The sequence below is a fragment of the Myripristis murdjan genome, chromosome 5, assembly GCF_902150065.1.
Source record: "Myripristis murdjan chromosome 5, fMyrMur1.1, whole genome shotgun sequence".
Taxonomy (NCBI): domain Eukaryota; kingdom Metazoa; phylum Chordata; class Actinopteri; order Holocentriformes; family Holocentridae; genus Myripristis; species Myripristis murdjan.
In genome coordinates, this window is record NC_043984.1 from 19,920,515 (window position 1) to 19,944,997 (window position 24,483).

Consider the following 24,483-nt stretch of genomic DNA (forward strand, 5'->3'; position numbering starts at 1 on the left):
CAGGGAAATGCCAACGAGTGTTTTTGTCCTTCACAAACAGTGACGTGAGGTGATCGCAAAAAAAAAAACAAAAAAAAAAAAACATGCATAAGTAATCTATAGTTTTGTGAAAGGTGATAGGTAGTAGGTCTGTATAATTTGTTAAAAATAAATAAATAAAACATTTGGTCCCATGTCATGCACATTTGCATGACATGCGGAATAAAATCTTAAATTACGCTGACATAAATTGTGTAGGGGTGTTAAGTACTGTTCTATAAATGCGCCCTTACTCTGTATTATTGTACTAAATGTCCTGTTGACATTCTGTTGTGTTATTATGATAATGTGATGATGTCATCACGCTGACGCACAGGTAGCGCGCTCCAATCATGCGTGTGCGGTTGAGAAGAAATGATGGACTGCGGAGCAGTCGTGTTCGTGCAATGTTATATGATGCACAATAAATATGCCAAGTGAAGGCTAAAGAGAGAATCCACTCCGTTCTACTTATTCTCCACCACGCAGAATGAGGAGTCACCGCTTCGTCGACTCTCTACAGGTTATGGGCCCAGGGGAAAAGTTTGGACACAAGCTAAAGTAAAGTTGGCTAGTATCGGAAGAAGTTACCGCGAAGTATTAACGTGGAACTCGTACTAGGCCACCAGAAAAACTACGTGTACCAGCTTGGAGATAAGTAGACATATTAAGATTCTCGGAAGAAGTAAAACGTGAGTTGCGACACACATAACGCAAACGATAAAGAAGCTAACGAGCTAGCCTAACAAGTTAAAGTGTTTTAGCAAATTAGCAAAGAGGCTAGTTGACGCCTAGTAAAATTTGGCGCATGTCGGCGACGATGGCAAGTACAACCGCAGGAATCATTGCAGGACAACTTTTATTCGATGGTTCAGAAGAAAAATATGAACTATGGGAAACAAGATTCCTGGGCCACTTGCACATTCGCAAGCTAAAATGGACAATTTTGAATGAGCCCGCAGCCGACGCCAGCGCGGATCAACTGACGCAGGATGCCGCTAAGAATGCGGACTGTTATGCAGAGCTCATTAGACTGTTGGATGATAAGAGCCTGTCGCTGATCAGACATGATGCAGCTGATAACGGAAGGAAAGCCCTCAAAATGCTGAGAGAACATTATTCAAGTAAAAGCAAACCCAGAATTATAAGCTTGTACACATCGTTGACTAAGCTAAGCATGACAGAGAACGAGAGTGTTACAGACTATATGATAAGAGCAGAGAACCTCATTACTGCTCTGCGGGATGCGGGTGAGACCATGAGTGATGGACTCACTATAGCCATGATGCTAAATGGCCTACCAGATTCTTTCAAGCCGCTAGCCGTGCATGTAACACAGAACGAAGATACAGTTACATTCACAGACTTCAAGAGAAGGCTACGGATCTATGAAGAGGCTGAGAAAATCAAACCAGCAGACTCTGCGGACAACGTGATGAAGACCTGTGTGAAGCCAGGCCGAGGCTCCACCAAGAAGCACACCAACAATAGAAAAGGTGAAGATGTTGCTGACCTGATATGCTACAAGTGTGGAACAAAAGGGCACAAGTCAAGAGGATGCTCCAGAAAGGTGTGGTGTGGCCACTGCAGGAGCAACACACACCAGGAGTCCATATGCAGGAAAAAGGGGACCCAAGATGGAGCAAGACGAGTCACAGAGGAAGAGACTGGCGACCAGGACCAGTTCTTCAAGGTCAAGCACGTGAAGGAGAGACCACCAGCCAACGTGAAAATGAAAGGTATCATGGTGGATGGGGGAGCTACATCCCATATCGTGAATGACATTGGGAAATTCAAGAACTTTGATGACTCATTCAAGCCTGGATCCCATTCAGTGGAATTGGCCGACGGGACAAAATGCAGCGGAATAGCACAACGCAGAGGAACAGCGGTGATCTACATACAAGACAGCACCGGACGACAGCAGACAGCGCAGCTGAGAGAGGCGCTGTACATACCGTCATATCCCCACAACATCTTTTCGGTGGCAAGAGCAACAAATGGAGGGGCAACCATCACCTTCATGAAAGAGAACAGTCACATGATTACCAAAGATGGTAGCAGGTTTGATATCCATGAGAGTGGTAACCTGTTTTACTTGCCAACTGTTGAAAAGAATGTTATTGATCAATGTAAACAATGTGTGTGTCATGATGTGCAAACTTGGCACGAGATTTTAGGTCATTGTAACTATGATGACGTACAAAACTTACAAGGTGTAGTGAAGGGCATGGAAATTAAGGGAAATGCGGTAAAACCAGCATTTTGTGAGATATGCACACAGGGAAAATTCACCCAGACAAGGAACAGGGAGCCAGACAGTAAGGCTCAGAAGCCCCTAGAACTAGTACATACTGATTTAGCGGGTCCCATGCGTACACCGAGCATAGAAGGGCACAGATATGCACAGTGTTTCATAGATGACTACTCAGGTACCATATTGGTGTATTTTCTGAAATCTAAGAGTGATACCATACAAGCCACAGAACAGTTTTTGGCAGACATTGCACCTTATGGAGAAGTAAAATGTATCCGTTCAGACAACGGCACTGAGTTTACAAGTCGAGACTTTCAAGCAATGTTGAGGAAGAACAGAATAAGACATGAGACGTCTGCACCGTATTCACCCCACCAAAATGGCACTGCAGAGAGAGGGTGGCGAACACTGTATGATATGGGCAGGTGTTTTCTCATAGACAGTAAGCTACCAGACAAACTGTGGAACTATGCTATCCAGACTGCAGCTTATATAAGAAACAGATGCTACAGCAGGCGTACAAAGAAAACACCATACGAACTCTTAAATGGCAGAGAACCAAATGTATCCAAACTACAGAAGTTTGGGTCAGTGTGTTTTGCCTATAAACAAGAAAAGGACAAGCTAGAGTCTAGGTGCGAGCAGGGTGTGTTCGTGGGATATGACAAAAACAGCCCAGCTTACCTGTTATACTATCCAGATAAAGAAAAGGTTCAGAAGCACAGATTGGTGAAATTCACTGAAGCAGCCAAAGAAAAAGAAACACAAATGCCTGAGTCACACATAGAATGTAGTGATAAAGAGATACATCCCAGAGTCAACAAGGATGAAAATGTTGATAATGAATGTGTAAATGTACCAGATGAGTGTACTCAAAGTGATGTTTACGGGACTCTACCTGACATGACTGAACGTACACCGCGGGGTAGAGCCACCGAGACTGTAACCAGAAAGAACCCACCAAGAAACAGGAGACTTCCAAGTCACCTGCAGGAGTTTGAGACTGAGGACACAGTTGACAAACTGATAACATGCGTGGATTTTTGTTACAGAGCTGTATGTGACATTCCTCAAACCTACCAGGACGCCATTGTGTCAACAAAGTCCAAGCAGTGGAGAAATGCAATGGACGAAGAAATGAGATCACTGGAGGAGAACAAGACCTTCAGCCTCACCCAGTTACCACCGGGTAAACAGGTAGTGGGGGGTAAATGGGTCTATGCACTCAAAAGTGACATTGATGGGTCAGACAAGTACAAAGCAAGATTTGTAGCAAAAGGCTACAGTCAAAAACAAGGGACTGATTATGAGGAGACATTCTCACCTACAGCTGATATGACGAGTGTGAGAGTAGTAATGCAAAAGGCAGCGCAGGAGAATCTTGTTTTACACCAAATGGATGTTAAGACAGCCTATTTGCATGCACCAATTGACTGTGATATATATATGGAGCAACCAGAAGGTTATGAAAAAGAGTCTGAAAATGGTGAAAAGATGGTGTGTAAACTACAGAAGTCTCTATATGGTTTAAAGCAGTCAGGCAGAAATTGGAATGTGATACTACATACATATTTGAGTGAAAATGGTTTTGAACAAAATCCTGCAGATCACTGTGTGTACATAAGAGAAAACAAGAATGGAAAGGTGATCTTGCTTATATGGGTAGATGATCTCATTATAGCAGCTAGTAATGAAGGTGTACTGAACAATGTAAAGAAAATGCTTGCAAACAGGTTTAAGATGAAAGACTTGGGGAGATTGAATCATTTCTTGGGGATAGACTTTAACCAAACAGAGGGCCAGGTTACAATGTCTCAGAAGAGGTATGTGAACAAGATACTGGACAGATTTGAAATGCAGGATTGCAGGCCCAGAGAGACCCCATGTGAGTCAAAACTTGAGTACTCAGAGGATGCTCAGATAATGAAAGAGACAAGGAAGTATAGAGAAGCAGTGGGAAGTTTAATTTACTTGTCCACATGCACTCGACCAGATCTAAGTTATGTGGTCAGTAAACTATCTCAACACTTTGCTGATCCAACAGAAGAACACTGGAACACAGTTAAACATGTATTCAGATACCTGAAAGGTACTACAGGGAAGGAGTTATGCTTCAAAAGAAACAACACAGAGAGACTAGGTCTCAGAGTGTATTGTGATGCTGACTGGGCATCAGACGTAACAGACAGACATAGTACAACAGGATATTGTGTCAGCATGAGTGGGGGAAGCTCTCTCATCTCATGGAAAACGAGAAAACAACCAACAGTAGCTTTATCTACATGTGAGGCAGAGTACATGTCTTTAGCATCAGCCATACAGGAATGTATTTACTTAGAACAGCTACTAGGAGGCATAGACAGATACCAGTATGCACAGACAAAAGTATACGAAGACAACCAGGGTACTATTGCACTAGCCAGGAACCCAGTAAACAGGCAAAGGTGCAAGCATATAGATATCAAGTACCACTTCATCAGGGAACATGTAAATAGTGGAAGGATAATATTGGAGTACTGTCCTACTGAGCAAATGGTTGCTGATGTGTTGACAAAACCAGCCACTAAACTAAAGTTAAGAAGATTTGCTCAGGAGATGTTTGGCACTTAGATGTGCAAAGTGCAGAGTGTATTTGTTTTTATTTGCCTAAGAGGGAACCTTGTTATTATTGTTGTTTTCAGGTAACCCAGTGAGCTAAGTGCGAGTGGGGGTGTTAAGTACTGTTCTATAAATGCGCCCTTACTCTGTATTATTGTACTAAATGTCCTGTTGACATTCTGTTGTGTTATTATGATAATGTGATGATGTCATCACGCTGACGCACAGGTAGCGCGCTCCAATCATGCGTGTGCGGTTGAGAAGAAATGATGGACTGCGGAGCAGTCGTGTTCGTGCAATGTTATATGATGCACAATAAATATGCCAAGTGAAGGCTAAAGAGAGAATCCACTCCGTTCTACTTATTCTCCACCACGCAGAATGAGGAGTCACCGCTTCGTCGACTCTCTACAAGGGGCCCACTAATATCCTACTAAAAAAAACATTAAATAATATTTTTCATAAGTGGAAAAAATGCAGGAAAATGCCACATAAGCCCATATCACAAGTAACATTGTGTTCACAATCACAATGCCCTGCAAAATTGAAGAAGAAAGACTAGGTCTTGCAGCATCTTGCCCCAAAAACTTGAACCACAGTCATGGGAGGCGAGCCCCACCTGAACACGCATTGACTCAGATGGTCTTCTGCGATGTGCTTAGACAGCAGGACCGTCCTCACAGTGGATGTAACTCTTTATTGTCTGTTGCTCCACACAAACTGGTTCCCAAACTTGAAACTGAAAAGATTCAGGTGAGCATTGTGAGTAGGCCTAAGCTATAAGAGCTTTTAAACTTCGCTCTTAGTGCTGTACTCCTTAACAAAAAAACAAACAAACAAACAAAAAAAAAACATTTGATAACCATTTCATAAGGACCATTCACTCCAGATTTTTTTTTTTTTTAATATTTGTGTTAGGCCACTATCAAAACGGAAAGATCTTCAGAGACTTGAGACTCACTTGCATCCTTCCAAATATCATGCTTTATAAAATGGACTATTATTGTTCAGTTATCCAAGCACAAATACTGTTTTAGTTCATGTTGACTTTTTGCGTCACACTGATGAACTAGTCAGGGCAGGTGAGTCTCTTGTTGTCACCCACGTAGCCTCAAAGGTCACCTATTGAACACATTACTCCACCGTAACTCATATCTCCTCTCTCAACGCCCTCCACTCGGTCTCCAAAAAAAAAAAAAAAAAAAAAAAAAAAAAAAAAAAATAGCAGCGGTGTAACTGAAAAACACTCAGTAAAAGTCCTGCATTCAAAGTTTACTTACGTAAAAGAATAGAAGTATTAGCAGTAAATCATAAGAAAGAATGAAACGTAAAACAAACAAACAAACAAACAAAAGAAAGTTATAATAAGTGATTCCTCTCAGAGTGTTGTTATTGATGCATTAACCTGTGAGAAATATTTCAATGTTCAACGTCGTAGTACGCCATATACTGTTGACTTTTTACAACTCTATCAATGCATCATACTTTTGGAGGTTTTGCATATAAATCTGACTATAGTAGCCAGAATAAATCTGGTGCAATAAAAAGTACAATATTTCGCTTTGAAATGTGGTGGAATAAAAGTATGAAGTCTCACAAAATGCAGAGACCCAAGTCAAAGCTGTAGGCTACTTAAATACATTACTTGAGTTAATGTACTTGTTTACTTTCCACCTGTGAGCGACAGACAGGGCAGGCATTGTGGGCATGACAGGAAGTGTTTTTCCTGAGCACAGACTTGACTTCAGGTTTGGTCAGAAACTGAACTCTTATCTCTCGTCGTCCTGTTAGTTTGTCACTCGAACTTCACCCACGACTCGAGCGTCGCGAGTGAGTCACACGGGCTCTCTGGAAACTGGCTCTGCCTGCAGCGCCAGTCCCTCCACTCCCGACCCTCCTCACCTCTCTCTCTCTCTCTCTCTCTCTCTCTCTCTCTCTCTCTCTCTCTCTCTCTCTCTCTCTCTCTCTCTCTCTCTGTATTGGTTTAATAACACAAAATCATTCGCCTGAGAAATATCACCAGTTCACCAGAAACGTTTCAGAAAAAGTGATCCTCCTCCTCCTTCTCAGGCAAAGCCATTTGGAAAACTAGGAGGGGTTAATGTTTCACCTCTGTTGTCTCTGCCAGGAAGGCGCACTTGAGACATTTCTTCACTGTTATCACAGAGGCAATAAAAGGTCGCTGCACTGAGCACCTTCAGGGAAACATAGTAGTGGTTCAGCATACACTGACTTCATCAAAAAATAACTAACTAAATAAATTAAGGTACTTCTTGAAGAACTAAGAGTAACTCATCTCCCTGATTAACAAAATGATTTCACTTTGAAAGATATTGAATGACAAAGTTATGAGTGAAAAACGGATTTAAAAAAACAACTTCAAAAACAACTCTTCGTATCATTTTGAACCACACTGATTTAAAATTTGGGAAACAGTATTGGTAAAGACCGCCCTCTTCTGGTGAAAGTGTGTTACAGCAGGATCTTTGTCCCCTGTAAATACCAGCCAATTACACCAGTAATAATGACTCCAAGCTGATGACACAGGCCATACAGAAAATGGGTTTATTTTTAATACAGCCGGATTTTTTCTTACATCACATACAGGTGTGCCCATGCATTCAGCATTGAAACATGGTCTTCACCATTTTAAATCTACTCGTGTAACTAGAACAGTACAGAATGAATCATCAAGAAGTATATATTTTGTCGCACTGATTATCATTGTTTCACAGACACAGTCTACATCAAAGTTTTTTTTTCCACCCCAAAACACACAAAAAAATTTTTTACCACAAAATATGAATCAAGTATACTTGCAAAACAAAAGATACTAGGACAAAACCTTTGTCTACTCATCTTGAACTGTGGCGCAAAACCTGCCTTTTGAGGGCATAGAGAAATAAATACTGTATGTAAATCATTCTTTATAGATAAATATATGTGATTTAAATCAAAATGAAACTGGTTGATGTAAATTGGCTTGAAGTACAGTATAATTTTTTACATGACAAAATATAAGGCCACAAACTCAACTGATTAAACGTACAATAGATGCTGAATAGAAATGATGCACTGATTAGTATGTATGGTGGTTATTATCTTCTACTGTAACAAGTGCTCTACTAGATGAGTAACAGTACCCATGTATGGCACAAAGTAATACTTTTATTGTCAGAAATATCTAGATATCTGCTGGTATTAGTGGTGACAGAGCAACTTGTTGGTTGTTTTTAAGTGAGTTTTTGATGTGCTGATGAATCTCTGCAAAACACAACAGCAAGATACTGATTTGCCGACCCTGCTTGCTTTCAAAAATAATCAATGCCGGGACACAACTGAAAGAAAGGAATATGTATGTCAAATAAATATCATTACAGCCATTATAGATTCATCAACAATATTCACATTCAATAATAAACAGCCATCAGCTTAGACCGAGAAAAAAAAAAAAAATTTAAAATCATCCCGATATGCAACTCAAAGTTTGAGACTCAAACACACAAGTGAGAGCAACCTGATGCAGTTTGATTGCTCACATGGACACACAAGGCAGACAAGTGACACACATCCCTGCATGCACATCTGTACGTCATGTGCAGATGTGCATGCTGACATCAGAGACCATGTTGTAAAGCTGACTATATTTAGCACAGGAGAGCAGAAATCTGTGGTTTGGTTAGTTTCTGCATCCAACTATAGAAAGCTCCAGAACACCATCGAAATCTACGAGCAGGTTTTCAACTACAGCGCCAACATCCATGCAGCTCAGAGGATGGAGCAGTGTGCGACAGCGGCGATGACAGCTACTGTGTGGAGTAAACAAGACACGTGCGCTTCAGGCAGCCATGAAAAGGCTATGTTTACATATTGAAAAAGATAGTCTCCTGTGCTTGATCTCACCATACAGGGAGAATCAAACAATATATATCAAAAGATTAGCAAAACAGGAGGCAGTAAGAGGATGCGCAATGGGAAAATACAATGTTATTTCACTTTCTGTTTTTGAGACAGAGCTGTGTTTTGTGTTTAATATTGATTAGGCTGCTCATGCACACACATACAAACACACACACACATACATACACATACACATACAAACACACACATCATCATGTGAGTATCAAAGTGCCTCACCGTTGCTGGCAAAAAATAAAAAAAAAAATTTAAAAATTAAAAAAAGAGAAGAGCAAAAGATTTAAGCTTAAGGTGACAAGAATCTGCCAACTGTGATTGTTCTCAAACAAGTTTCTGTTACCTCATGGGGAAGAAGAAAAACAGGAAGTGCAACTGACACAGAACAGCTCTCAGTATGGACAAGTAGTTACTGACAAATGAAAATACATAGTCAACAAAAAGTCCTATTTGACTCACTGCTGACTCAGTGGAGTCACACTTGACTAGTTACAGCACCTAGAGACTAACATACATTTCACCCTCTGACGAGAGGTGGACACAGGGAAAGCAAGTGTCTGCTGTGATTGCTTACGGTTAGTGTGTATGTGTGTATGTGGTTAAACATGAAATACATGAGAATCTGTTTTCAATAAGCACTGAAAACTATTAAGAACTTCAACAGACAGAAAAACAACAAAGTAAAGTCTCCCCCAAACCCTGATGATCTTACCTTGCACCTATCAACCAAAACCCCTTTCACCCCTCCCCCCCCGCCAAATAAAAAACAAAAATTTAAAAAATGAAAAATAAATGCCGGTGGGGAGCCCTGTTGGTTCTCCCGATTCTCTTCTTACTTCTTGTTCTTGAGTTGATTGGCCAGCCAATCAAGACCCTCATAGAGGCCGTCACCGCTGGTGGCGCAGGTGGCCTGGATGTACCAGTTACGGTGGCGCAGGGAGTGTAACCCCAACTTGTCTGTGATCTCAGCAGCATTCATGGCGTTCGGCAAGTCCTGTCACAGAGACGAGAGCTCAGTGAGGTGAGATTATCGCCCTGCAGTCCTAACATCTACGAAGTCCAAGAAGGTTAACAGTAACGCCCCTGGTTACAGGCAGCCTCAAGAAAAGACAGATCACAGCTGACTGTGTGGTTTGGTTTGAGCAGTGGTACTCAACCTGGGGCCCGGGGACCCCTAGAGGTCCTTGAGGGGGTTCCAGAAGGTGCCCAGAAAAAATGGGAATATTTTAATTTCACTGACAAAAAGGTAACACTCTTCACTGTTAATCTGCAAACCTACATTATAGACCAGGGGTGTCAGACTCATATTAGGTGGTGAGCTGCATTTGTTCAAATGCAACCTAATGGGGGCCGGATTATTTTTTGACACAGTGTCGACCAGTGTTTGACACAGAGTCGACACATGGATATTTTGGCCTACATTTATGATTTAATATTTTAAATCAATCAGTTTGTAGCCCATCAATCAATGGGAAATTGCATGTTGGTTCATGAAAATAACACATCATGTAGAATTACATAAAACAGAGAAGAGAAATGCAACAAATATACAGCGTACAGGTTTGCCATTTACCTCCCAGAGGAAACTTTTTGACAGCAGGTTGACTAAACTAACATGACACAATGACTAACCTGCAGGGTTTTCCTTTTCTTCCAGCTGATGGATAGCTTATAGTGCTAGGTCTAATTAATGTGTCATAATTTATCATTGATAATTCATTTAGCAATTTATCATAGAAATCTCTTATTTTTCTTATTACATGTAGTTGATAATAACTGAATGCAAATATTTCAGTTTTAAAAAATAATATTTCAAAATGTGTTTTCTTTCCCCCTTCCCTCCAGAACATCTTGGGCGCCGGATGAGACGTGCTAGTGGCCTGATTTGGCCCGCAGGTCTCTGGTATAGACACTTATTCAGTAACTAAATCTTATCAAATATGGGTCCCGGCCTGATGTGCATCAATTTGAGGGTTGGGAACCACTGGGTTTGAGAGTTTGTGCATGTTTGGCATGGCTGTGTGGTTTGCTGTTGTATGTAATGTATGAGTGCAAATGATTATACTCAAGCAGTGATGTAGTGCAAAATAAAAAGGTGGGTAAACTCTCCGACTGGGTGATGTGGACAAAATCAAATATCACATTATCACTGACTGAATACCTCAGTATTGATATTGTGGTGATATTGGTGAAATATTAGTGCTGGTTACATATTTGCACACACGAGATTTTTGATAAACAGTTATTAGTAATGTGGATATGATGACCAAGCAGGAAGAGGCAAAGAATAGAAGAGCTAAAACAGTCGAATAAGTTCAGAAAATTGCATCCCTTTACTGTAATGCAGCCTTAAAAAACAGGAAATGCCACATTACAAAATTATGATGTGACATAAGTACAGACTATATCTAGTCTAATATCACAATACTGGTAAAATATCGATTATAATTGATGCAACATCAATATATTGCCCAGTCCTAGTAAACTAGTAAACAGTCTTGCATAATAGTAATATATGGCTGAAGACCTGATTTTATGGCTCATGCTCATAATTTCTCAGTGTAACCTTTGAATTTGGATAATACAGAATTACATTAGTTTGAAATAGCTGGTAAATAATCTAATAACACAAATAAAAATAAAATAGCAAGTGCAGTGGATGAGTTTCGGTGTGTTTACCCTCCACTACAACCCAGCAGGTATGTTTGCATGTCTGTGTGTATGTGTGTGTGTATCTATGCGTATGTATGCATGCAACAGTGTATGGGTTTCTTGCCTGCTTATTGGCGAACACAAGGAGCACTGCATCTCTCAGCTCATCCTCGGCCAGCATCCTCATCAGCTCCTCCCTTGCTTCATTGACGCGCTCCCTATCGTTACTGTCCACCACAAAAATAAGACCTGACCGAGAGGGAGAGAGAGGAAGAATATGGAGCAGAGAGAGGAAGATAAAGAGGAAAACAAAGAGGAAGGAAAGAATTTCATTCCTGCGAGAAAGGAGGGCAGTTCATCCTGAGTAAAAGCATTTAGCCCTGTGATTAACTCTGCTCACCCTGTGTGTTCTGGAAGTAGTGTCTCCACAGGGGACGGATCTTGTCTTGCCCACCCACGTCCCACACAGTGAAGCTGATGTTCTTGTATTCCACTGTCTCCACATTGAACCCTTGAAAACAAGAGCAAGACCGCAGCAAACACATTAGTCGCCATGGTGATCTATCATTAACGTGCCTGAAGAGACAAGTTTAAGGTTAGAAAAGATTACCCCGACAGCTTAAATATAACAGCAGCTGCACTGGTACTTTGTCTGTTCACTTACCAATGGTTGGGATTGTAGTGACTATTTCACCCAGTTTGAGTTTGTAAAGGATTGTAGTTTTTCCCGCAGCGTCGAGCCCCACCATTAAAATCCTCATCTCCTTCTTTCCTATAAGGCTCTTCAGCAAATTCCCAAAAATGTTCCCCATGATTCAGATGAGGTTCTTCAGCCTTGGAGTGCAGCTACAGTCGGGATATTTAATGCCTTTCAGCCAAGTCTAAAGTCTTGGTTGTCCAGTTAAATATCAGGAATGTACGAGGATGGAGGGCTGAAAGGAAACAACAAGTCGCTATTTATTAATGCTTAGGTAAAAATCATGTTGAACAAGCAATGCATGACAAAAGTCTAAATTCTTTCATGTTGGTACATAGAGAATTATTCATAAGTCAGCAGTGGAATAATGTAATAGCTTTCTGTCAGGCCAACATGATGAAATGGTGGGAATCCTGCAGCTCACCCAAACACGAGCATCCTATCCCAAAAAAAAAAGCTATATCATATACCAAATCAACGGCATGCAAGAAAACCTCATTCCTACAAGCACACCATGAAACAGGTGCAAGCAAGACTATTTACCCACACCATTGCAATCATGGAGACGATGGAGGATATTCACTCTAGTGCCATGACTCCAGGCAGTAGCACAATCTGTTCAGACCCTTCTCTCTCTTTTTGCCTTCAAATGTGAGCCCGCCAGAGCACCCAACCCTCAGAGCACATGCAGAATGCCCTAGTTTAGCAGGCCTGGCTCAACCCAATCCAACGAAACCCCAACACACACAGCCGCCTGGCCTGAAACATGTGAAGAACTAAGACATTTCACATACAGTTCCAACATATAATGTTCAGTTATACATCAAAACATAAAGCAATTGGACACATGTAGCACATTTGTACAGGCTTTTGACACATGAAACACATCATGTAGAATTACACAAAGCAATGAACACATGCACATGAAATATGATGAGTGGTCAAAAATAGATTCTGGATATACTTGCAAATACTGTTGCTGACCAAGAGTAGGACAGAGGTACATGTATGTACGCACATTTGTGTTACTTTTCAGCAGCTGCTGGAAAGTAAGAGAAATGCCCTTGCACACTGATGTATTAAAATGTGTCTTTACTAATAAATAAATGAATAATGTTCTGAATTAATTTATACATATTGTGCACATTATTGTAAACAAATTGTTATGTGTATTTTTTTTTTTTTTTTTTTTTTTACAGTATGTGAAAGTCTTCATGGTCATACGTTTAATATAGCCACCCTTCCCGTGAAGGCCTGCTAATCTCTTGACCACAACAAGAAATTTAACCTCCTGTTATTTTCAAATTTAATAACATCTTTTATCAACTGGGGTCATTTTAACTCCGGTAACTGAAACCTTGAGGAAATTATTAAAATAAAAACTGTTACCCACGTTTATGAGTCAGGTACTTTATGTCTCTTGTTGACTACTTAAGTAGCCCTCCAAATAAAACATAACCTCCCTACTTACCCCCCTCTTATGTGTCAGAGTTCTTGTGGAAATCATGTTTTTCCCCTCCAAAATATCACATTAACTGTAAGTGGTTCTCACACTACCACAGGTATGGTTAAGTTTGACAAGGGCCCTATAGCAAAGGGAAGTTTTTTGCCGATTATAAATGGCATGTTATAGTTCCTCAGTGTCATCCAAAACAACTAACACAAATTTGAGGGAAATGTTGGCATTTCTTATATGTTTCATACAGCTTAAAAAAAAATGCCTGGGCTCAAACTGGCCCCAGAGAAACACTGATGCATACAAAATGTGTCCAGGACATTGAAAACATGCCATCATATTAAGTTCATGCTTCCACAGTTGTCCCCAGTAAATTAGGAAAAGTCTTGAAATCTGAATGTGAATCTGGGATCAAACGGACTCTCCAAAAAGACTAGCTGGGTTAAGAAGGTGAGGAATTTAGGAAAAACAAATAAATAAAGCGGGCAGGGATCCCAGCTGCCTCCATGCAGGCGCCCTGCCCATCTGGAGCTGTCCGTGGTGCTGAAGGGGGTCGCCACACCGCCGCTGTCCGCCACACACCCCCTCCACTCAGCTGGACTCAAGTTTTTACCCTTTAAAATGGTGATTTAGCAGAAGGCCCATGGTAATGGCAGTCTTATGTGTTAGTGTATCCTTAGCTGAGTCAGGTAACGCTAGCCAGGGATGCTAGGAGTATCCTCTCGTTATTAGCATCGCGACACATCGGCCCTTTTCTAGCTGCTCCTACCGGCTCACAGTTTACTCCAGCCGCCACGCCTGCCTTACACTTACTATAGGATGTGGCAGAAACACGTTTTACAACCTAGCTTTGCTTTCATCGCTGAACTGAGGAGACATAACGAGCATCTGCTGTCATGATCCACCCCATTCACCCGCTCATCACTTCAGCTGGCATCCCGCTCCCCGACACCCCGCTCCCCGCTGCCATAGCAACATAAACACGCAAAACACACAAGAAAGGCAACACGACGCGGACATACTCATCACACACGACGTTTTCTCAAGCGCTATAGCCTACATATTTTCGGGGGTTGATGGTTGTGCCAGCACCCTCACTTACCTTAGCTGATGAGTCCCGTACAAATGTCTCACGATATTTTCCGGAGGACAACTCAGCAGTAAGTGACATCTCGCGAGAGTGCGGACATGGAGGGAGGGAGAGAGAGAAAAAAAAATTGGGGCGACAGTCCTATTAAAAGGATGTGAAAGGAGGAAGAGAGACAGTTGGTACAAGTCAAGAGACAGTAGGAGAAATTCTCTTTTTATTTTTAGCCATGTGAAAGCCATTTTACATGCATTTAGGTCCTTTTCAAGTGTAACTTTTCAAATTAATAGCCTACATATTTTGGGAAAACACCAGTAAATAAAATTATAATGAATTATGAATATTTTCCAAACTATTTTAACATTTCTCATTTCAAAAATGTATATCATGTTAAATGTATTTATTTAAAACATGTCATGTAATGTTTAATATGTCATTTGAAAGAAATTTGAAGAACAACATTCACATGTAATAGTCACAAGTTAAATGGTGATACTATTATCATGTCCCCTGGATAAAATGCACTCAAGAAGAGATTCAAGAGCTGCAAACCTGCTCCACTGAAGTAGTTATAGTAGTAGCTAATCATAACCAACTTCAGGTATGATGCATTAACTGGAATAAATAAACTGGAAAAATGATACGCATTTTGAACGTACAATAAATTTAATTTCACTCATAATGATTTCTAGTTGAGTTTCCTCTTATGTGTGTGAAGGTTTTGGGTTTTCAGAAATGACGAAATGGCCATCAGTGTTGCATAGGACTTTATTGGCAGTGTAAGATACAGCTGGGGAGCAGACTGAAGTTTTTAAATGGATGGACGCATCAAAAACTGGAAGTATCAGTATCTGTTGCATGAGCATTTGCTGATGGAAATGCATCATAGTGCATAAGTGAAAGGAACTAGTTTAGTGTCATGTAGTCACTATTTATAAAGTTACTGTGATGTGATTCACAAATAGGAATCTTATTCACCAGTCTCTTTGTTTGAACCAAATAAAACCCAGGCAGCAGTAACATACAGGGTATTTTAAAGACTGATGACAAGGCCATGAAGCCAAATAGATAAAAGAAATACATCAGCATCATGATCACATATTAGGAAAATTTATTTCTTGTAGTTGGGGCCTTCACAATCTCCTTTGGACAACATTATCCTGTGTTTTACATAATATAAAGTTGGGTTTACTGACTCAAGTTTGGAACATGATGCACTCTTTAACTGGCAGGCAGCCCAGCATGAAATCCTGCCAACTGCATTTATGACCAGCACTTAGATTTTGTTTAGTTATCACCTCAGTCAAGACTTTGATTGACTTGTTCTTGTTCTCTCTCTGTTGTGTGTGTGTGTTTGTGTGTGTGACAGAGGGCGAGAGGGAAAGAAAGAGAGAGATAGCACACTTAGCGCAACAAAACTGCATTTTAAACTAACTACTCTGATTGGAAAACTGTCTTATACAACAGTGTGATTTTGCATCATTGCAATCTGTGCTAGCGAATTTGCAATGCCATTCTGCTGGCAAACACAGGCCTTGTGGGCGTGAGACAGTTGGTGATTTAAATGGTTGTACTTTGCCCTGACATCTATGCTCAGCCAGCTATAGAGGATTCCTTGCTGAATGACTCCACTCAAGGTTTCTGAAGTTTTTACCAATATATTTCTACTTATTAATTTTAAGCTTGGTGCTGCAGTGTAGGCTAGGTTTTGCAGCATAGGTGGGCCTGTTACAGCAGACTATGATCCAATATGTCCAATATGTGCTTTGTTCTGATTACTTGTGCTTTATTTTGTTGCATGCTACATTGCTTCACATTGTTTTAATATTGATTGTTGATTAGATAGATCAGGTTGGCTTGTACTCCTTAAAGTCCTCTATGACCTGCTTGTGATGAAGGATTTTATAATACATTAATAAATAAATCTGATTTCTCTAATAACATTTGTGTATTGTTAGAGAGCTTATGAAAGAGCTTATGACAGCTGGCTATTGTGATGTAACAATATATTTCCCAGGGTGTTTTTTTTTTTTTTTTTTTTTTTTTTTTTTCTTTTAAGTTTTGAGTCTCTGTCTTGCAAAAATGTGCACATTAACTTTCTGGCATTTCCAAAATTCGTTGTCTGAAGGAGGTGCTAAAAGACACTTTTCTATCATTTTATATTTTAGACATCTGTGCAACAAAATTCCAGGCATATTAACATTTGTGAAAAGACAAAAAGGCATTTTATGATCTTGTAATTGTCTGACAACACAAGCAGAGGGATATCCTAAAGCTGACACTCAGAATCAGTGAGGACAGATTGAGTCAGTGTTGAGGAAAACAAATTCATTTCTCATTCCTCAGCAAAACCTGAACCTCAACCTAAGTGGCACCACCGCGCAATGCAATGTCAATAAAGTCATTGTAATTTCACATGACATTTCACATTTCTATGAGATCTGGTTGGTAGTATAGATTGAGGTCAAAGGTCAAGTGTGCTGCCTCACTGAAACTTCTTCCCTTCCTCTCACCCGACATTTACAACCAGCATGCTGCCCAACAACAGAAAACGTCATCCATGATCACAGTTAGTAACATGGGGGTGCGGGCTCTGATTTCTTGAACTGCTCGCTGTGGCGGTGACAGTGATGTGGCGGCAGTCCCTCAGCGGTGCAGGCTGAGGGGCAAGAATGCAGGTATCTGTTAAATCTGTAACCCCCTGTCCGTGTGTCATCTTTGCTGCAATCCTCCATATTTTGTTTTGTCCACTGCTGACAATGAATGAATAATGACGTTAATAATGACGCTCTGACAGAGATGTGAGGATGCTCAGTGGGAGAGGAACACATGAATTCTGATCTGAGTGGTCACACAGCCTTCACAGCAGCAGGAATCAGATCCAAATCTGATTTAGGATATGGCACACAAAGTGCCAGAATCAGTGTTTTTTTTTTTTTTTTTTTCCTCTCTCTCTCTCTGTTAACACTTGCACAATGTAAAATAATCAGATCTGTGTCACATAAAATCAGACCTATTCTACTTCCTACTGGCTGTCTGAATGCAGCCCATGTGTACCACATCTTTACAGCTGCTGCCAGCACTTCTGGGCAGGCAGGGGAACAGCGACGTGGCGCCATTATAGCCACGGCCTGCTGTCAGATATGTGTGTGTATGGAGTATCATGGGTGTCCCAGGGTGCACCGTGGAGCCGGGGCCTCGCACGGAGCCGCACTGCCCCCCAGCGTCTCTGAGGAGCGACGTGCGCTTCCGTTTCCCACCCACCGCCGCCGATGGGATGCCGGCGGAATGTTTGAGGCGGGCACTTCGAGGCGATCCAGGTGTTGGGACAACGTCCACGCTCGGCTAGCTGTTATCACTACTATTTAATAACACATCAGCATTACCTGGCGCTCGGCCACTTTTGACCCCCAGGCCTCAGATCTGCCTGCACTCGACACTGTTTTTCCTGCGGGCTCAGCGCTGTAGCGTGAAGAGTGGACGGAAGTTGAATCGCAGTGCTTTTCCCCCCAGAAGTTCGCCTTTACAATGAAGACAGGGCTTATCCTACTGCTGCTTGCAGCTTGTGTTTTCGCACAGGACGACCAAAATGCTGTCGAGGAATTGCTTGTGGAGACCTTGGTGAGTGAGACAGATTTGTAAGCATGCAACGCAGCAGTGCTGCAGTTACAGCCATGACACAGTGTTGACAGCAAGAATCAAAACTGTCAGCGGTATCAATGAGCTGGAATGCAGCAGAGTAAGGCTGCAACTGATTTAACTTTTCTGTCCCAAAGGTGAAGCCCGAAACTTGCTCTGTACTTTCCGAGATGGGAGACACGCTGCAAATCCACTACACGGTAAGAGAAAGAAAAGTCACGTGAATAGTTCCCTCACGACTACATACAGAGTCCTGTTGATCGTGTGCGAAGGAGTAAACACACCTATCCTGCATAATAAGAAAATACAACAAAACCTGCTGTGCTGATGACGAATGCAGGCGTCTATGTGGCACCGTCGGCACACACCATGTGGACATCTGTGTTATGTGCATCTACACTGACACGGTGAAACAACGTGGACGATAAACGTCAGCAGCTGTTGATTAATGACCGGGAGTCCGATTTATAAACCAGGTCGGGATTTCTTTCAGTGACTGTGGTTTATTTTGCATTATCTGGTGTGAAAATCGCCTCCCCTCGGCGTGCCAGACATCCTACTACTCTGAGTGTGATGGGGAGGTGCAACACGTCAGCAGTCCAGCTCCGTCAGCAGGCCGGCAGCCCAGGCAACTCGGCCGCCGATAGGCTCCTGGCTGTTTTATCACTGTGGACACAATATGCATTCACACTTGACAAAAAGTTCATGTTCAAAAACATATGTTTAAAAAATAAGGTTTGTGTTTAACCCTTAAAACTCCCAAAGTGCCATTCCCAATTAAGGCGCAAAAACAAGCAATCACACAAAAAAATATGTTTTCTTTGATGAATGAAGTGAGCAAACACAGTAATTCTTTATTTTCAAAATATGATTTGGTAACACTTTACAATAAGAGTACAACAATTAACATTTTAACAGGTAACAAACATTAAGTAACAGTTAACTAACCCTTAACTAATGTTTCTAAGAATCATGTACTAATGCTGTTCATGCTAAGGTATTAATTTATATGTTATTTAAGGGTTATTGTAGATATTATTAACATTAGTAAATGCCATAATAATCATTATCTAACAGTTAATTAACCATTATGGCATTAACTAACGTTAACTAACGTTAATTGTGGTACTCTTATTGTAAAGTGTTACCTATGATTTCAAAATCGCCCCGGTGTATTTTTTCGTGCATTTTTTTATTAAAACGTGTCTAGTATGCACCAATGAAGTAGAAGTTACCCTCTCCTTTAAAATGCAATTAAAATACTTTTAGCATATGGAGCATTGTCTGAATGTTTTTCTTTGATAACGTTCATTGAATAATTTTATGCCTCTTATCTCCTGAACTGACCAGGGCAAACTGATGGACGGAAAGGTGATCGACTCATCGCTGTCCCGGGACCCTCTTGTTGTTGAGCTGGGAAAGAGGACAGTTATTTCTGGTAAATCTACAGATTAACATTTTATGCTGGCTTTCTTGCTCAGCCGGTGACACTTTAATCGGGTTACATATGCGAGATAACTCCAGGCTGGTGTTTGCAAGGGTACTTGTGCTTGCTTTGCTGATTGACTTTCTATGTGTGATATTCTTATCAGGTCTGGAGCAAAGCTTGGTTGGTGTTTGTGAAGGGTAAGTTAAAGTAAAGCAATGTGAGGAAAAGACTGAGCAATAGAAACACTTTTAATAGTAGTGATGATTCACTTCAAAATACTGTGATAAAGATTTTAGTCATGGAATCTGAGGAATGCTTTTTCAAAGTTACTGTCTCTATTTTCTTGATCATTCAGGCAAAAAGTCAAGGCCACTATCCCATCACACCTTGCATATGGGAAAAAAGGATACCCTCCTACGATTCCAGGTACGGAACACGTGCACAAAAACATTACATGCATGCACGCCTACAGAAAAAACACAGAGCTTGACAAAGGATTTGTCCTGTCCCAGGTGATGCTGCCCTTGAGTTTGAGGTGGAGGTAATGTCCCTGATAAAGCAGACGCCTTGGCAGAAGATGGTCAACGACGTGTTCCCCCTTGTGTGTCTGGGCCTGGTGCCTAGTCTGCTGGGCTTGGTGGGACTTTACCTCTACAAGAAGGCCAACACCCAGAAGCCCAGCAAGAAGGCGAAGGATAAGAAGAGCAAGAAGAAATAATCACGAAGGGCACAATTATTTAAATAAAACAGAAAAAATGTTTTGTGTTTTGATATGTCCTTTTTTTTGTCTATATATGTGTGTGTGTGTGTGTGTGTGTGTGTGTGTATATATATATGCGTGTGTGTATATATATGTGTGTGTGTATATATTAGTGTGTATGTGTGTGTGTATAAATCAAGACATAGAGTTAAGGGTTTCCTGAAAATACAATAGATAACATTAAATAAACTTCAACTCAAACTCAAAAGCTAATATAATCAGCACTTCAGCCAAGTGGCCCTGGTGTGCTGCATTAAAGTGTTCACTGTACTACATGTGCAGCTTCAGTAACTGCGACATTTGCATTGAATGTCCAAATTTGCTGGTACAGCAGTCGTGGGCTAAGACCCAATGAGCAAGGAGTTGTTTTGTCAAGGGTTTTATCAGTGACAGAAATGCTCTCCAGGTTCTGACACAGCTGAATGTGCAGCTGCTGGTTCTCCCATGTCAGAAACTTTTTCTCTGCAGACACAATCACAGAGCAGCAGAACAGTAGAATATTACAGCCAGGGCCCGAGGCACAAAGATTAACTTGGTGAAAATATAAGCTAAAGCTATGTTACATGTATGTTACACATGTACAGTAGAATAATAAAGTCTTTCTTGGCTTTGTCCCTCTACTGTCAGAGAAAAAGTGTGAAAGTCCAGGACTTTTTCATGCAATGTAATGCTGGTAATTTGGCAGAGCCTCTTGTATCTGACACCACAAGCCCTCAACCTTGCTCTCCCACTCAATCTGCAGTGCAGGCCTCTCCTCGATGTTACAACCAAAGAGGGGGAAAGAGATGACACACAGAATCAGGGTCACTTTCATCCACAGACTCAGAGCAGACATTTCATATTTTATTCAAAAAGGTCAGAGTTGATGGAAAAAGAGCCGACACCCAGTATGAGGACCTGACCAGGGCGGGCCTCTGAATCAGTTTTATGACTCAAATTGATAACAGAGAAACCCCTCTTTCTATGAGATACTGTGTTTTCCAAGTTGTTCTCAGTGCTCTAGTATGTGTGTTTGTCTGTGTCACTGAGCTCACTCACCAAACAATACAACAGACAGAATGATGGATTGAGATTATTAGATTATAACAGCACATGCATGACATACAAGCACACAAACACAAATTAATGCAAACAGCACCAAATGAAATTTTCAACTGGGAATCCTGTGGGATTTACAACACAAAGTCATCTTCATAAAACTATCAGGCACCCTCTCAAAGGTCTGACTGAGCACAGCGATGCCACCTCACAGCTCAGCAGCATGTGCTCAGTGCAGAATAGACCACCACAGTGTTTTTCTCTTCCCTCTGCGACTTATCCTGATTTCACTGAGGACACATTTAATGGATTTAGTACATAATGATATATGAGCTACTGGCAATCAAGCAGAAAATGCAGGCTTGAAATAAGCATTTTCACTTTACTGATAGGCAAGATTTAATGTTACATTTATATGCATGCAGATTTTGTATTTCCACTCCAGCTTCTTTTAGGCTGTCTCTTCCTCAGTTTGCTGCCTATAAAGGAGGCTCTCCTCGTCATCTCAGACAGTTTACCACCTTCACCTTTGTGAGCTCCTGTCTTTGGCATAACCCCACTCTATCATGGTCCCCTTGGACTTTGTTTTACTTATGTTTATTTCATCTGAGTGCAAAACACCTCTCAGAAGAGAAATTGTTACAGAATGAACCTGGACATTCAGTAAAATTTTAGTCATATCTGCCCAGCATGATTTTTACTATCAGTATTTGTGAAAGTTAAATGAATGAATGAATGAATGAATGAATGAATGAATGAATGAATGAATGAATGAATCAATCAATCAATCAATCAATCAATCAATCAATAGGTAAAATTCCCATGCTCAAGGGTATAACAGGCTTCCCACAAATCAAGTCAGTGGATTCCAGCAGAAATGGGAATTTGGCTTCTGAAAACGCCTGATCCTACATGAAGAAAGCGTACTTGTATAGCTCATACAGTGTACTAAACCAATAACAGAACAAGTGTTTGAATCACTTAATGTTAAATTAATATTCTCAAGCAACTGCAAGGTGAAAAGACCAAAAAACTAAAAAAGGTTCATTTTTATTTGCACTTGCACTTAAATTGTACCCAGATCCAGATCCATACTGGTACTTTATTTATGTTTATAACGCCTTAAGCAGAAGATGACCAAAACATTACTGTGTTATCATCTTAACTGTGGGCTTTCTTGTTTATTTATTTATTTTTTAACAAGGTTATTTTTTCTCCAAAGGCAAACATTTTTTAAATGTTTTCCCACTACATTAGACGAGCCAAAAAACACGGTTGTGTTTGTTTTACTATCCACACTTGTCCGAAAGCACATTGCTGCCTACCCAGGCGACAGGATCTGTAAACTCCTCTCACCCGGATGACGCCTGACATCAAAACATTCACCTTTAGCGATACATTAATATCCTTCCGCAATGATTTATTTTTATTTTTATTTTTTTTCACGAAAAATTGTTTGAAAATATTTGGGATGTATTTTGACGTCTAACACATCTTTTATTAAGTGGTAAAAACGTCTCAGAGGGAAGATTTTTTTGATAAAAGTATGTCGAGGGCGGTGCGGAATTATATAGTTGTCGCGGTGCAACCTCTTCCGGTCCTCTTTCTAGCTTCCCGTGCAACATGGTGAGTACGGCATCGCGGCGCTCGGCTCGCAAAAACGAAATAAAACGCCCTTAAACCCAAAGACACGGACATATTTTGTTCTCAATACACACACTTACACTACTGCTAACTCGCATTTGTGGAAAACTGTAAATGAATGTCTGTTTTAGACCTGAAATCACAAACCGGGCCTGTTGCTAGCAAAGTTAGCCAGCTAGCCGCGTCGGGCATGTGTTCTTGTGAGCAGCTCCGTCTGGCTCGGCTCATGCACAGTGACGAGATGGTCAACATTTTTTTTTTACTTGGCGTGACATTCGTTTCCATTGTAACAGTCATAAAAGAAAACTCAAAGTTGATAATGGAACTTGGAAAAACATAGTGCCGACCCTGACGCGTGATTTACAGTTTGAGATGGGAGAAATGACTGGGATCTGCTGTGACGCCCAGCTCCCGTTTGTCTGTCTTTAATCCGGTGTGTTCATTGTTTCTTCACAGACCAAGAAGAGAAGGAACAACGGTCGTGCCAAGAAGGGCCGTGGGCACGTGCAGCCCATCCGCTGCACCAACTGCGCCCGCTGCGTCCCCAAGGACAAGGCCATCAAGAAGTTCGTGATCAGGAACATCGTGGAGGCAGCCGCAGTGAGGGACATCTCGGAAGCCAGCGTCTTTGACTGTGAGTGCATCTAATATTTCATCAGCTGCATTCAGCCTGTCACACTTGTTTTAGGGTGTATTTGAGGTTTCTTTCCTCTCAACCGTGCCTCCCGTGTTTCCTCTGCAGCCTACATTCTGCCCAAGCTCTATGTGAAGCTGCACTACTGTGTGAGCTGTGCCATCCACAGCAAGGTGGTGAGGAATCGCTCCTGTGAGGCCAGGAAGGACCGAACACCTCCACCCAGATTCAGGCCCAGTGTGAGTACCCTCCACATTAATAACCTGATTATCTGATGGACATCCTGTGCACTGTCAGATCAGAATCAGAAATAATTTACTGATCCACCAGGGGGAAATTGGCTCAGTTGCAGTTTCTCTAATTCTCAAGATACTTAAATTACAAGAAACTGAAAAAGAAATAAAAAAGTTGTCTTAAAAACTTGTAAAAGGGTGTACATGATGTATGAGAAAGAATTAACAATTTGTGCCATTGTACATGCAACAAAATCAGATGTTGATCCTGTGTTAAACTAAAGTTATTTTGTTTTTGTTTTTTCACAGGGTGGTGCGCCGAGAGCTCCTCCAAAGCCCATGTAAAAGCAGGATTTTCAGATTCTGTAAACCTGAAGAATAAAGTCCAATCTTTATAAAAACTGGAAGCTGTGAGATTCAGTGATT

The 24,483-nt window shown here is 41.1% G+C and overlaps 3 protein-coding genes across 5 annotated transcripts; 2 read left to right on the forward strand and 1 right to left on the reverse strand.

Annotated features, from left to right (window-relative positions):
• Positions 1–7,424: 7,424 nt before the first annotated feature.
• Positions 7,425–14,739, reverse strand: LOC115359453 (ADP-ribosylation factor 3). Of its 2 annotated transcripts, none has more exons than XM_030051956.1 (5): positions 14,696–14,739; positions 12,105–12,372; positions 11,841–11,951; positions 11,565–11,689; positions 7,425–9,782 (listed from the first exon to the last, which is right to left on the reverse strand). In XM_030051956.1, the coding sequence occupies exons 2-5, from the start codon at positions 12,250–12,252 to the stop codon at positions 9,621–9,623; spliced, it is 546 nt and encodes a 181-aa protein (XP_029907816.1). In that variant the 5' UTR covers positions 12,253–12,372; positions 14,696–14,739; the 3' UTR covers positions 7,425–9,620. The 2 variants fall into 2 exon arrangements, with proteins under 2 accessions (XP_029907816.1, XP_029907817.1); XM_030051957.1 differs by lacking the exon at positions 14,696–14,739 and adding an exon at positions 14,616–14,693.
• Positions 14,740–17,954: 3,215 nt separating this feature from the next.
• Positions 17,955–20,474, forward strand: fkbp11 (FKBP prolyl isomerase 11). The gene is made up of 6 exons (XM_030051955.1): positions 17,955–18,301; positions 18,457–18,519; positions 19,670–19,757; positions 19,912–19,945; positions 20,104–20,174; positions 20,261–20,474. The coding sequence occupies exons 1-6, from the start codon at positions 18,209–18,211 to the stop codon at positions 20,464–20,466; spliced, it is 555 nt and encodes a 184-aa protein (XP_029907815.1). The 5' UTR covers positions 17,955–18,208; the 3' UTR covers positions 20,467–20,474.
• A 2,621-nt stretch (positions 20,475–23,095) lies between these two features.
• Positions 23,096–24,464, forward strand: LOC115359001 (40S ribosomal protein S26-like). 2 transcript variants are annotated; one of them, XM_030051196.1, is made up of 4 exons: positions 23,096–23,172; positions 23,647–23,824; positions 23,933–24,063; positions 24,367–24,464. In XM_030051196.1, the coding sequence occupies exons 1-4, from the start codon at positions 23,170–23,172 to the stop codon at positions 24,400–24,402; spliced, it is 348 nt and encodes a 115-aa protein (XP_029907056.1). In that variant the 5' UTR covers positions 23,096–23,169; the 3' UTR covers positions 24,403–24,464. The 2 variants fall into 2 exon arrangements, with proteins under 2 accessions (XP_029907056.1, XP_029907055.1); XM_030051195.1 differs by lacking the exon at positions 23,096–23,172 and adding an exon at positions 23,366–23,434.
• The last annotated feature ends 19 nt before the right edge of the window (positions 24,465–24,483 follow it).

Excerpts from the sequence above, each read along its gene's own strand:
- LOC115359453 (XM_030051956.1), bottom strand. The coding sequence starts at position 12,252 with ATGGGGAACATTTTTGGGAATTTGCTGAAGAGCCTTATAGGAAAGAAG. Across the intron at positions 11,952-12,104 it reads CACTACAATCCCAACCATTG|GGTTCAATGTGGAGACAGTG; the intron begins GTAAGTGAACAG and ends CTTGTTTTCAAG. Across the intron at positions 11,690-11,840 it reads CTACTTCCAGAACACACAGG|GTCTTATTTTTGTGGTGGAC; the intron begins GTGAGCAGAGTT and ends CCTCTCGGTCAG.
- fkbp11 (XM_030051955.1), top strand. The coding sequence starts at position 18,209 with ATGAAGACAGGGCTTATCCTACTGCTGCTTGCAGCTTGTGTTTTCGCA. Across the intron at positions 19,758-19,911 it reads AAAGAGGACAGTTATTTCTG|GTCTGGAGCAAAGCTTGGTT; the intron begins GTAAATCTACAG and ends TATTCTTATCAG. Across the intron at positions 20,175-20,260 it reads ATACCCTCCTACGATTCCAG|GTGATGCTGCCCTTGAGTTT; the intron begins GTACGGAACACG and ends GTCCTGTCCCAG.
- LOC115359001 (XM_030051195.1), top strand. The coding sequence starts at position 23,381 with ATGTGTTCTTGTGAGCAGCTCCGTCTGGCTCGGCTCATGCACAGTGAC. Across the intron at positions 23,825-23,932 it reads GGAAGCCAGCGTCTTTGACT|CCTACATTCTGCCCAAGCTC; the intron begins GTGAGTGCATCT and ends TTTCCTCTGCAG. Across the intron at positions 24,064-24,366 it reads CACCCAGATTCAGGCCCAGT|GGTGGTGCGCCGAGAGCTCC; the intron begins GTGAGTACCCTC and ends GTTTTTTCACAG.